Below are 13,592 nucleotides of genomic sequence, written 5' to 3' on the forward strand. Positions count from 1 at the left end.
GCTTATTTTATTTAAAAGCACAATTTACTGTTTATTTATATCTGAGGCAGAATTTCTGGTCAAGGGACTGATGAATAGAAACGAGTGTGTGAAGGCAGCAGGGTTCCTAGGAAACACCCATGCTGGATGGTTAGTAAGAAATCCGAGGGGGGGGCTTGTTTATGTTAGCCTTGGCTGCATTGAAACAACAGATGCTGCATAGCCCAGAGGCACTTGCATTTATCCACGCATTCCCACCCCTCACACTCTCAGTAGGTTCACATGTTACTGTCCCACTCTTTCCCTGGCACTGTATGCACAGCACATCCATGTGCAGAGTCAAGCTACTGGGAAGGATCAGGATCTACTCATATTTGGAAGGATCATACCTACCTACTCATATTTACCCCAATGTGGTCACAACAGGCACATGCATGGGCTTCATCACTATGACCAGGAGCACTGGTTTTCCAGTGTTCCCCGTAATGGAGATGGAAACTATGTGCATACAACATTTATGCATCTACACACTGAACCCGTGTCGAAGTAAATGCATGTAAACAGGGTGGTGGCAGCACTATTGGTGAGGTTGTTGTCCAGTGTACTCAGTCCTAGTCCCCCTGTGTACATGGCCCTGTTTCCCTGAATGATATGGGCCCAGAGTTACTCTTTCACAGAATCACAGTATCATAGAGTTGGAAGGGGCCATACAGGCCCCCTGCTCAACGCAGGATCAGCCCTAAGCATCCTGAATCATCCAAGAAAAGTGTGTATCCAACCTTTGCTTGAAGACTGCCAGTGAGGGGGAGTTCACCACCTCCTTAGGCAGCCTATTCCACTGCTGAACTACTCTGACTGAATTTTTTTTTCCTGATATCCAGCCTATATCGTTGTACTTGTAGCTTATGCCCACTCACACATATGTACCTGCAATCGCACCCCTCCCTCAGAACCTTTGCTGCCACATGCACAAACGGATCTCAAAATTCGTCGCACCTCCGTGCATTCATTCGTACCCATAAAAGAAACGTCTCAAAAATGCTTGATCACTTTCATGCTGGGCCCCTTTTTCCTTTTCTCACTTCCTGCCCTCGCATCTTTCTTGCACGCACACACAAACCCTTCCTTTAGACAAATGAAACATTATGCGTAAGGTTACCAGTTTGGCACAGTGATTAAAAGTGATGGCCTCTCATCTGGAGAACTGGACTTGATTCCCCACTCTTCCTGGGTGACCTTGGACCAGTCCCAGTTCTGTCAGAGCTCTCTCAGCCTCACCTACCTCACGGGGTGTCTGCTGCGGGGAGAGGAAGGGAAGGCGATTGGAAGCCGCCATGAGATTCCTTCAGGCCGTGAAGAGCGGGATACAAAAGCCAACTCTTCATGCCAACTTGGATTGGGAAATATCTGGATATTTGGGGGGTGGAGCTTGGAGGTGTGGTTTGGAGAGGGACCTGATAGGCATATAATGCCATAGAGACCGCCCTCCAACACAGCCATGTTTTCCATGGGAACTGTCCTTGGTAGTCCAGGGATCAATTGCAAAAGTAGGCACCGTTCTGGAGGTTGTCACTCCTAATGATGGGGAATCCATATTCATGTATCAAGCAGAGGATTGGGAGTTCTGTTCTCTAATCCCAAATAGTATACCTGTGTGAGGAGTTAAAGCTTTTCATTGACCGTTTATGCACTGGAGGTTTCATGCTGGGCTGCAGGCTGGAGTTTTAGTCGTGATAGGTTGCCCCCACCTCTTCCTGCACCCACATGGGGGAGCATTTGGCCCTGTGTGCCTCATCCGCCCCCTATCTGTGCTCCTGCATGGGAGCTGGTGCAGCGAAGTTCCCAGTTTGTAAACGGTTATTCTCCCTCCTTTTATTCCACTGTATTCATTGGCGTTGGGGGGGGAGGGTTGTCCCTTAGCTCACTTCCAGTATTGGAAGAAAAAATGGTTCACTGAGATAAAGTGAATGGAAAAGGCAAGGTTGGTTCCATTGTGTTTAATAAACAGGAGTTTCCATAATCTGCTTCATACATGAATGGGATGGGCACATGAATCATGACACACGGATTCCCCTCCGCCCACCTCAGTGTCCAGATTGGTTCCTGTTCTCCTCTTCGGAAAGTGACTGTATACCTGCTTTTCATTGACCTCGGGTTTGTCTCCCTTACCTGTGAAGATGCTGGTGAATAGCCATGTGTTCTTTCCTGTCCTGACCAACACCATTTGTCCTGTTTCTTGCTCTGATATTGCCTTTTCCTTCTCCCATCTCCAGAACCCTGCCTGGCCTCTCCATATCTTACCATGAATTCAGGCCAATATCCTTCCTTCTCCAACAATCTCTGCATGTTCTTAACCGGTTTCCCTCTTGCTTTTTCAATCCTGTTTCAACCTTCCCCGTTTCCACCAGGTTATCCCTTCACCTTTGGCAAACAGACTCCTGCTGCCTACTGGTTCTGGCTGGCACCAGTCAGTTGGGTGGCAGGGGGAAACTGGGGAGAAATGGGAGCATTGGCATTGCCAAGGGTGCCATGATATCACACCCGACAGTCGCCTACAAGTGGTGTAATTGCATCAGGAGATGCTCTAGTATTCTCTCAAAATTCTATGGTTAAACCATAGAGTTTGGGGTGAAGGGTAGAGTGGTACTGCGGATGCTATGACATCACTTCAAGATGACACCTCCCCACCACGGTGAGTTTCCCTCCACCAAAGTAGGTATCCTCTCTACACTTCAGCGATCCTTATTGCTTTCTAAGGTTCTCCATAATTCTTGGGTATTATAATTTGTGCTCTCCCAACCTCTACAGTCCTCTGCGGTATCTCATTTTTTTCCCTTCGGGAGGCCTTATAATCTGCACCCAGAAGCCCCCCAAAAAGCAGAAGAGGCAGAGCTTTTTTGTTTTGTTTTGCTTTGTTTTGCTTTTACTGTTTGGTTTTTTTGCAGAACATTTACACGTGTGAGGAAAGGATCCCATGGGTCAGTCTCCAGAATGAGCGAGGGGTGATCAAATGGAAAACATTTATTACGTGTCTTAAAGCATTTAAGTTTTAGGATTTGCCCCTAAAATACAACTCTTAAAACATACATCAAGCAAGGTAGAGTTATTGGTTGGCTGTTACACAACTGACGGTCTTTGTCTTGTTTTATTCTACCTCTGGAAGTTATATCTGTGTCATTTGGGATGAGATAGAATTGAAAATTATAACACTAGATAGACTCTTAAGTGCTTAGTCCATATAAAATAGAAATTCAAGCTGTAGATAGGCTAGAATTTTAGACTGACTAACCGTTAAGTTGTAAATCTAGATAAGATAGAATTTTAAGTGATACATTTATAATTAATATAAGATAGAATCGTAAGATGATAAAATATGAAATTGTAAATCTGGATTGTAATAGGATTCTAAATTCATAGAATTTTAAGTCATAGATCTACACATGATAGAATTTAGATAAGATAGAATCTTATTTGTAAATATGTTTTCGAATTGATCGCTGTACAGTAATGTCAAACCTCTCTCATGATGTTTGTCCTAATATGAATTACATTTTGGAACATTACCTCCTGTGCTTTTTGTGCATGCAGGAATTGTATAATTCAAAGCACTCATATTCATTATTAATGGAAATGGTTTAAGTTAATCCAGGCAGCTTGTAGTTTTCTCTAAGGCCCATTATGCACGGCCGCCGAAACAGCGATTTTGGGTCACATGGAAAACGCGGAGGGGGAAGACGCGACGCACACCGGTTATGCACGGGGCGGGGCGCGACGGCGGCAAAACCCAGAATAACCGATTATGCACACGGCAATCCGGGTGCCGCTTCTGGTTGCGCCCCGGTCACCCGGAAGCTGCGCTTTCTTCCGCGTTTCGCAAACGCGGCTTTTTCGGCGGCATGCACCGAAGCTACGGCCGGTTGCAGCCGGCACCGTGCGTTATCGGTGATTTTAGTCGCCGCCATTCCACCCCGAATGTGCGCTAAAACCCCCGTGCATAATGGGTCAGAATGGAAAAAAAATACAACCGTGTCACTTTAGAAACACCCAGTGTGTATGACGCTAGAATTATACAGGACAATTAGAAATATGTTCATTTCCTCTTAGGAATATTTCAGGGTAAATTATTCTAATGCCAGTGGGATGTAAGTTGAAATTACATGAGATATATAATTATCTGAGTGTTTCTAAACTAGCAAGTATACGTGAGGACTACTTGCAGCATACATGAAGAATATTTTTCTAATAGTTAATGGGATAATCTGCTCCAGTCTACATCAGTGGTAACTATATGATTATATCTTTCTGAGATCGCAGTCCTAAACAGATCATACTCCCACTCAGGTCAATTCAATAGAGCTTACTCTGAGGAAAGGGTTCCTAGGACTACAGTGTAAAAGTCTCAACATTTTATTTCTGTAGGATTTTAAAATGTTTCTGCAGAGAGTCGACCAAACTCAGCCAATTAATGGAGATGCCATCATCTTATAAAGAAGGTAAAATTAGCAGGGATGCGGAAGAGACCCTGGAATTTACTTTTGCTGTAACAGAAGTGTTTTCCTAAGTCCTTACTCTGTTGTGGATCTGTACTCTCTACCTACCATGGTTATGTTTTGTATTAACTCTCTCTTTTAAATAAAAGTTTATTTAATTTAAACGTATTAGTTATTTTAGCCAAATAGTAGATTCTACACAAATAGTGGGGTTCAGGAAACTCAAACCGATTCCACCAAAAACATTGAAAGCCGCTTTACCCATCGGGTGAGATTCAACCAAACTTTTCCTCTCAGTCTTCCGTAATACTCCTCCTTACTAGAGCTTGTGTCCTGCATGGCTTTTGTCCATGCAGGGCCATTGTGAAAATTTGGGGTGATCACTCTTTTCCACCAAGCGATAAGGGTGCTTGGATCCAAACCATTGCCTGGTTGCAAAGCAGGCTTCCTTATGCATGTTCACTTGATAGGAAGCCATGTCTATTTCTAATTAACCACTTTTATTGTTTATCTTTTAGAAGACATGTGTTCATTTGGGTTTAGATTGTCTTTTTAGAAAAAAATAGGCATACAGGCAAAATATTAAATTTATTAAACAACACTAAGGCTTCCGTGCTAAGCATGCCAACTTGGAAAGAAGTCCCTCTGTATTCAGTACACCTTCTAAGTCAGGCCCTCTCAACCAAAATTTCATGAAACCCTTGGGTTTCTTGAAGGCCCTGGAAGCGTTTCCTGAATAAGTGAGGGTAAATTAATTATTTGTTAAATATTTATCAGGTGATATGACCATATATGGTCATGTCAACCCACCCCTCCTCCCAAAATGGCCAATGATGGGCCTGGAGGGAAGGGGAAGGGGAGGAGCCCCACAAGGTAGAAGAAGAAGAGTTGGTTCTTATATGCCACTTTTCCCTACCCGAAGGAGGCTCAAAGCAGCTTACAGTCGCCTTCCCTTCCTCTCCCCACAACAGACACCCTGTGAGGGAGGTGAGACTGAGAGAGCCCTGATATCACTGCCCGGTCAGAACAGTTTTATCAGTGCCGTGGCGAGCCCAAGGTCACCCAGCTGGCTGCATGTGGGGGAGTGCAGAATCGAACCTGGCATGCCAGATTAGAAGTCGGCACTCCTAACCACTACACCAAACTGGCTCATACACAGTTATGCTTCCCAACCATATTCTGCATGATTGTGCCTCTTGTGGGGTTTCTCGAAACCTGAAGAACGTTTCAGGGGTTTCTCAATGTTAAAAAAGTTGAGAAAGGCTGTTCTAAGAAGATATGATTACAAGCAAGGTATAATCTTTGAAGCAGCTTTATAGTTACTTGCCATAAATAAAATTAATGGAAACTGAGTACAAATAACTGTGCTCTAGTCTAGTTTGTGTCTACTGACTTCTCACCATTCAGCCTGGGATTTTTGTTTTTTTTACCTTGAACTTTCTTTTTAAAATCATTCCCTGATTCGGTATCATGGCCACTCTGTGAAACAGAATGGCAACTATGTGCTACTCAGACTTACAGGGCTGTACCTCGTTCTATGGCATGGAGTGGCCGAAACATGCAAAACATTGACGGATAAGTCATTTGGCTAAGACCCAAGATAAGTTGGAATGAAAAATTTGTGTCTCACCTAGAAGTCAAGGGGCTGACCAGGTGAGCCCTATCTCATGGGTGGTTAGCTGTGATTTGACTCCAGTTGTAGGAGCCTGAGATGATCACTGGATTTCAGTCCCAAGTTGGAAAACAAGAAGAAGAAGAAGAAGAAGAAGAAGAGTTGGTTCTTATATGCCGCTTTTCCCTAGCCGAAGGAGGCTCAAAGCGGCTTACAGTTGCCTTCCCTTTCCTCTCCCCACAACAGACACCCTGTGGGGTGGGTGAGGCTGAGAGAGCCCTGATATCACTGCCCGGTCAGAACAGTTTTATCAGTGCCGTGGCGAGCCCAAGATCACCCAGCTGGCTGCATGTGGGGGAGCGCAGAATCGAACCCGGCATGCCAGATTAGAAGTCCGCACTCCTAACTACTACACCAAACTGGCTCTCTGAACACTTTGGGTAGCAGATCTGGGGCACCATGTTATGCATGCGAGGTTGTGGTTCGGCTTTTTGTTTACTTCAAGCCAGCCAGTCCAAGCAACTTAAATGAAGAATGATGGTACAAACAACCGTAACCATATGGTTACCCTACAGGCAGTGCTGAAACCTCAACATCCTTCTTTGACTTTATTACCAGTTTTTGCACTGAACGATCCAGCCTTACTTGCCTCTGGGTACGGACAAAATGAGTGGAAATTTCACTTCAACCTAAAATATTACAGCTGTTATAACAGAAGTTGGCAGAACACAATATGAATTTTCAGGACTGGGGCCCATTGGTGATCAGCGTGGTGAACAGGTGAATGAATATAGATTCAGGTGGGTGGCTTTGTAGATCTGAAAGCAACAGAACAATGTTTGAGTCCAGTGGCATCTTTAAGATCAACAAAATTTAATTCCCGGTATAAGCTTCCGTGTGCATGCACCTTCAGATTACCTACGCATGTTTTGATGAGCTGTCTCTGGCAAACTTTCAACAGTTTTCAATTTGTTCTCCTGATAAGTATTGCTTGAAGGTATGAAGGTATGAAGCTGTCTTATACCATGTCAGCACACTGGTCCAGTGAGCAGCTGTCCAGGAACAAAGGTCTTCTCCAGTACATACTACCTGAAATCATTTCATTGTGTAGATACTAGAACTAAGTAATTTAGCACAGAAAGCTTTACTACTGAGCGTCCAAGAATTCCAAGTATCATGATTGTTATATAAGGTCAAGGTATCCCCTGTGCAAGCACTGAGTCATGTCTGACCCTTGGGGTGACTCCCTCTAGCGTTTTCATGGCAGATTCAATACGGGGTGGTTTGCCAGTGCCTTCCCCAGTCATTACCGTTTATCCCCCAGCAGCAAGCTGGGTACTCATTTACCGACCTCGGAAGGATGGAAGGCTGAGTCAACCTTGAGCCGTCTGCTGGGATTGAACACCCAGCCTCACGGGCAGAGCTTTCAGACTGCAAGTCTGCTGCGTACCACTCTGCGCCACAAGAGGCTCTTTTGTTATATATATATGGTCTTAATAGTGCTAATACTGAACACTGAAAAAAGAGGGCTTTTAAATGAACCAATCATAGAAATTTGTTTGAAGGACTCATGGACCAATGGGTAGCTTGTGTTAAGGGCCAATCAGGTTCTTTGGCGAGTTAGCCCAACTGTATATAAGTTCATGGTTTGCCTATGTTCTCTGTTCACTGTTGTTAATACGTGTTGGTGTTAATAAAGAGCTGATTGTTTTCAATGAGTTGTGTCTGTGTCTGCTAAACCCACAGATGTCATAATGATCAAACTGGAAACACAGAAGTTCACTAATACACCATGACTGACCATTAACTTGGGGAGCTCTGAGGCTATTCATGAGGGCGCAGTATTTAAAAATCCAAAAATTAAATAAATAAGCCAAACTAATGGTATTATAAAACTCATATGAACAAATAACAACCTGCAAATATTTGTGCAGCCACCACATCTGAAATTGTCCATCAAGGATCATGTTTCGTTAATAACATCATAGGAAAGTTTGCGGAATGGAAACGATGAGTTAAACGAAGACTCATACTGAGAGAAATATCTTATTTCTTGTGATAGCTGCCGTTGGCTAATCCACAATTCACTCTGTTCCAATTGTTGTACTGTTCCAATTGGGGAAAACCTTCACCATTTATTCTCGCTTAGCTACAGTTGACTCATCTGATGATACAATCTGGTGCTGGTTTTCCTCTTGAGCACTTTGCTGTTCAGCAAACTGACAACGAAATGTGTTTTTGCTAGAACTCTTAGGAGCCATTTTAACCACTGCGTTCTGCTCTTCACAAACCACCAGAAAATGTATGGAAGTTCATAGCAGGTCTTCCATTTACTGCTGAGAGAGGTGACTGTAGTAGGAAGCAGACGGTGCCTCTTTCACACCTTTAGATTTCGAGATAAGGGTTAAAACAATGGAGCCAAACATGGTGCCTGTAAGTATCATGGCATTTGCTGATATGTTCCTTGGTACCCACTTGAGCCTTCTGCAGAACATCTGTTCTTCAAAGCAGGGAGCAAAACTCGGCTCTCTGCCAATCGTTGGAACAGACTAGGAGGCATCACCTGTGTCAGCACAGTAATTAAAGGCAAGCATGGCTTTGGAAATGGCTGCCTCCATCAGAAAAGGAAGCTTTGCTTGAAGCTTTTAGTGACTGAACCTAACCCCACATGCCAGCCATTTTGGGATTGTCCCAAAATTGTCAGCCATTTTGTTCCTAGAGTTGGAAGGGGCCATGCAGGCCACCTAGTCCAACCCCTTGCTCAATGCAGGATCAGCCTAAAGCATCCAGGATAAGGATCCGTCCAGCTGCTGCTTAGAATCATAGAATCCTAGTTGGAAGGGGCCAGACAGGCCACCTAGTCCAACCCCCTGCTCAATGCAGGACCAGCCTAATGCATCCAGGATAAGTATCTGTCCAGCCACTGCTTCAAGACTGTCAGTGAGGGGGAGCTCACCACCTCCTTAAGCAGCCTATTCCACTGCTGAACTACTCTGTGATTTTTTTTCTCCTGATATCTAGCCAATATCTTTCTACACACAGTTTAAATCCATTACTGCAAGTCCTATCCTCTTCTGCCAATAGGAACCTTTTCTGCCCTCCTCTAAATGACAACCTTCCAAGTATCTAAAGACAACAATCATGGCCCTTCTCAACATGCTCTTCTCCAGGCTGAACATTCCCAAGTGTCTCAGCCGTTTGTTATAGGAAAGTCCCCAAGCCCTGGATCAGCAGCTGGGTCTGGCAGTAGGGGACCCTGTCTCCACTGGAGGATCCAGCAACCCTATTCACTAACCTCTGGAAGAAAGGTGTTCATGAGGAATGACTAGAACCCGTGACTAATCTCACATAAAGACATCTCCCATTTTTGAATTATACATTAGATGCCCTACTTTGTATCTCATGGCATGTACACCCTAAACTAGAACCCTTGTCCTCAATTTACCAGATGGTTTGACTTCACTGTGGTCTTATTCTCTCTTCCTCATACTTCCGCCCCACTTGTACAATAAATGGATGAACTCGTAAGTAGGACGGGTACAGGCTGACCTAGTTTGATGTGACTATATGGCAGATGACCTAATTCAGATCAGAAATAGCACGATGCAATTTCTCACACTGGTTGTGAATGTAAGACCACCACCATGTTCAGCTACTGCTCTGCCTTTTGTCCTATCCCTTATCTCCACTAAAGCAACAGTCCTTCTTTCCTGATGGAATCAAGAAGTAGTCTGCTGTTCAGACATTGGGGGAGAAAACCAGATACCGTTTAGGGTTATGCCCTCTGGACTACAGGTGTCCTAAGCCAGGAGTAGCCAAACTGTGGCTCTCCAGATGTCCATGAACTGCAATTTCCATGAGCATGTCCCTGGAAATCTGGAGAGCCACAGTTTGGCCACTTCTGTCTTAAACCATTTATTTTCCTTTTAATAGGTTTATTTTATTTAAACATTTCCTCCCCACCTTTCCTCTTGATTCAAGGTTCTAGGACTCTTATGAGTTTTTTCGTTTCATCTCACTTGATGGTTAATCCTCCTGCTTTGTTTGTTTCTTTATGATTCAGGATAACCTCATTTTGATGCTATTTGTCTGAAATGGATGCAACAAGAGGCAATCACATTTTTAGTGATACATCTACTGAACTTATTTATTTATTTATATTTTAACTTGTATACCGCCGCTCTCAAAGACTCACGGTGGTTTACAATGAAAGAATAAAACAACAACACTTAAAATCCCCAGACATAAAAGATGGCAGTTCATTAAAAATTAACCCCCCATCTCCTCCCCTGTCCAGCATGCAGTCCGGAGCACTTTCATTAGAAGCGAAGGTCCTGATCTCATTGGTTCTAGGGGATCCCCTGATGGTAACTCCAGGATCACAGCCCGGCCTCAACCATACACTGTTTTCTACCAGGGAACTGATATGTTATTCTAGGCCTTCATGGGCCATGCACAGACATTACTTGTTTGTACAACAGACTGCTGACAGTAGGGATGCCAGGTTCCAGGTGGCACCTGGGGATCCCACAGAGTGGCAAGTCATCTCCAGATGACAAAGACCAGTTACCGTGGAGAACATGGCTACTTTGGAGGGTGGACTCTTTGGTATTAGATTACATCTAGTGCCCCACCCTGAACAAGGAGGGATTACTAGAGATTATGGTCACCATTGTGATTGTTATTTTAATGGGGATTTTATTGGGGTTTTATTGTTTTAGAATTCTATGCGTAAACCACGAGGCTATGGCAAGTGGCGGTATAGAAATCGAAAAATAAATAAATAATATCCTACTGAGATCCTTCCCCGCCCCAAATCCTGCCCACTCCCAGGTCTACCCCCAATGCCTCCAGGTATTTCCCAGCCTGGAACTGGAAACCCTATCACAAGAGGAAGGATTGTGCCGCCATGCTGTGACATTTTAAAGTCTTTTAATGGGAGTTTTAATGGGGTTTTAAGACACTGTAACCCGCCACGAGCCATTTGGGAGTGGCGGGAAATAAATCGAAATAATAATAATAATAATTATTATTATTATTATTATTATACTCTTTCCTGCCTAATCTAGAGTTCCCTTTCCATTGATATTTAAAAAACTAAACAGAGATGGTGTTGCAGTCACAGATCTTTTATTTATTTAATAAAACACAGACCTTTGGTATCTTTGCTGCCTAACCCTTTCTCCATCTTCCATTTGTTTGCTAACTCCTTTCATCCCCACAGCGCCCTAATCCTCTGCCCCCTCATTTCCTTGCTCCCTCAACATTCTCCAACCTATTGAATCTAGAGCAAGGGTGGCCAAACTGTGGCTCTCAAGATGTCCATGGACTACAATTCCCATGAGCCCTTGCCAGCCTCACCTACCACACATGTTGGCAGGGACTCACAGGAATTATAGTCCATGGTCATCTGAAGAGCTACAGTTTGGCCACCCATGTTCTAGAACAGGGGTAGTCAACCTGTGGTCCTCCAGTTGTTCATGGACCAATTCCCATGAGCCCCTGCCAGCAAACGCTGGCAGGGGCTCATGGGAATTGTAGTCCATGGACATCTGGAGGACCACAGGTTGACTACCCCTGTTCTAGAAGAACTCATGAAGATGACTGCAGGCTTGAGGAGGGGCAACTATGGGTGCTTTTTACCATTTTGTCTTCTTTGGTTTTTAAGTTCGAAAAGAGCAAGCCCCCCCAGAGGCACCTGAAAGAGTCATGCAATGTGTGGCAGGGTTGGAGCTTTCCTGAGTCACCGCTCACATCTTCTGATGGCGTTTACGTGACAGTAAATCACCAAGAACCGTCGAGATTCTTCTGCGACATTCTGAAAACCACCAGACAATAACCGAGATGACGGAGGCGATTTCAGTGCAGCAGATCAGCAAAATATCGGTTCGTGCTGCTAGGTTTTGAAACTCCACATCCTCCTTTTCAATGTTGTTCTGTGTAGCAACTTGTAAATTAAATGTGTTGTCTATCGTGTCCCCATGGTTTGGAAGAAATTCAGATTTGAGGTTCTCTCAGCCTGTGCTCTAGATCAGGGGTAGTCAACCTGTGGTCCTCCAGATGTCCATGGACTACAATTCCCATGAACCCCCTGCCAGCGTGGCCGCTGGCAGGGGCTCATGGGAACTGTAGTCCATGGACATCTGGAGGACCACAGGTTGACTACCCCTGCTCTAGATGGACGGTGTCTTGCCTAGTGTAACTGAAAGCTTTCTGATCCAAAAGCCTTCAGTCAAAGTCAAATTTGTTGGGGTATCTTTAAGTAAATGTCTGGTCCAACTGGAGTTCATTTGTGTATTTTTGTGTCTATATTATCCCTGTAAGGCTCCAAAGCAGTTTACAGAAATTCCCCGGACAATCATATTAAATCAATATAATTTAAACAAAATAAATATCGCCTGAGCAGGTCCCACTTCACTGGCAAGCTGCTGTAGGCCCCTGGCTGCAACCCAAAAGCCCTCTGGCTCATGCTCAGACAGGGCAGCTCCTAGACAAGAAAGGAAGAGGAAAGATGAGGAGCCAATAATAAGTGAGGAAACTGCGATTGTTAGGCTGGTTATTGCATCTATCTACCCTAGCCCAAGCATGGCAGGTTTTGCTAAACCATGGTAGAGAGCCAGTTTGGTGTAGTGGTTTAGGAGTGCGGACTTCTAATCTGGCATGCCGGGTTCGATTCTGCGCTCCCCCACATGCAGCCAGCTGGGAGACCTTGGGCTCGCCACGGCACTGATAAAACTGTTCTGATCGAGCAGTGATATCAGGGCTCTCTCAGCCTCACCTACCCCACAGGGTGTCTGTTGTGGGGAGAGGAATGGGAAGGCGACTGTAAGCCACTTTGAGCCTCCTTTGGGTAGGGAAAAGCGGCATATAAGAACCAACTCTTCTTCTTCTTCAGTAATATCAGGGCTCTCTCAGCCTCACCTCCCTCACAGGGTGTCTGTTGTGGGGAGAGGAATGGGAAGGCGACTGTAAGCCGCTTTGAGCCTCCTTCGGGTAGGGAAAAGCGGCATATAAGAACCAACTTTTTTTCTTCTTTAGTAATCTCAGGGCTCTCTCAGACTCACCCACCTCACAGGGTGCCTGTTGTGGGGAGAGGAAAGGGAAGGCGACTGTAAGCCGCTTTGAGCCTCCTTCGGGTAGGGAAAAGCGGCATATAAGAACCAACTCTTCTTCTTCTTCAGTAATATCAGGGCTCTCTCAGCCTCACCTCCCTCACAGGGTGTCTGTTGTGGGGAGAGGAATGGGAAGGCGACTGTAAGCCGCTTTGAGCCTCCTTTGGCTAGGGAAAAGCAGCATATAAGAACCAACTTTTTTTCTTCTTTAGTAATCTCAGGGCTCTCTCAGACTCACCCACCTCACAGGGTGCCTGTTGTGGGGAGAGGAAAGGGAAGGCGACTGTAAGCCGCTTTGAACCTCCTTCGGGTAGGGAAAAGCAGCATATAAGAACCAACTTTTTTTCTTCTTTAGTAATCTCAGGGCTCTCTCAGACTCACCCACCTCACAGGGTGCCA

General features: G+C 44.8%; 1 protein-coding gene across 3 annotated transcripts in view; it reads left to right on the forward strand.

Annotated features, from left to right (window-relative positions):
* Positions 1-7,644, forward strand: part of SPEF2 (sperm flagellar 2) — a 110,256-nt gene extending 102,612 nt beyond the window's left edge. Inside the window, exons 37-38 of one of the 3 annotated variants that reach the window (XM_077346965.1) lie at positions 2,925-3,076; positions 4,399-4,633. In XM_077346965.1, the coding sequence (XP_077203080.1) occupies positions 2,925-3,032 (108 nt within the window). In that variant the 3' untranslated portion in view covers positions 3,033-3,076; positions 4,399-4,633. Of the gene's footprint in view, positions 1-2,924; positions 3,077-4,398; positions 4,634-6,699 lie in introns of those variants that run through there. The other 2 variants (XM_077346967.1, XM_077346966.1) reach the window with 2 other exon arrangements.
* The last annotated feature ends 5,948 nt before the right edge of the window (positions 7,645-13,592 follow it).

The sequence above is a fragment of the Paroedura picta genome, chromosome 7, assembly GCF_049243985.1.
Source record: "Paroedura picta isolate Pp20150507F chromosome 7, Ppicta_v3.0, whole genome shotgun sequence".
Classification (NCBI taxonomy): domain Eukaryota; kingdom Metazoa; phylum Chordata; class Lepidosauria; order Squamata; family Gekkonidae; genus Paroedura; species Paroedura picta.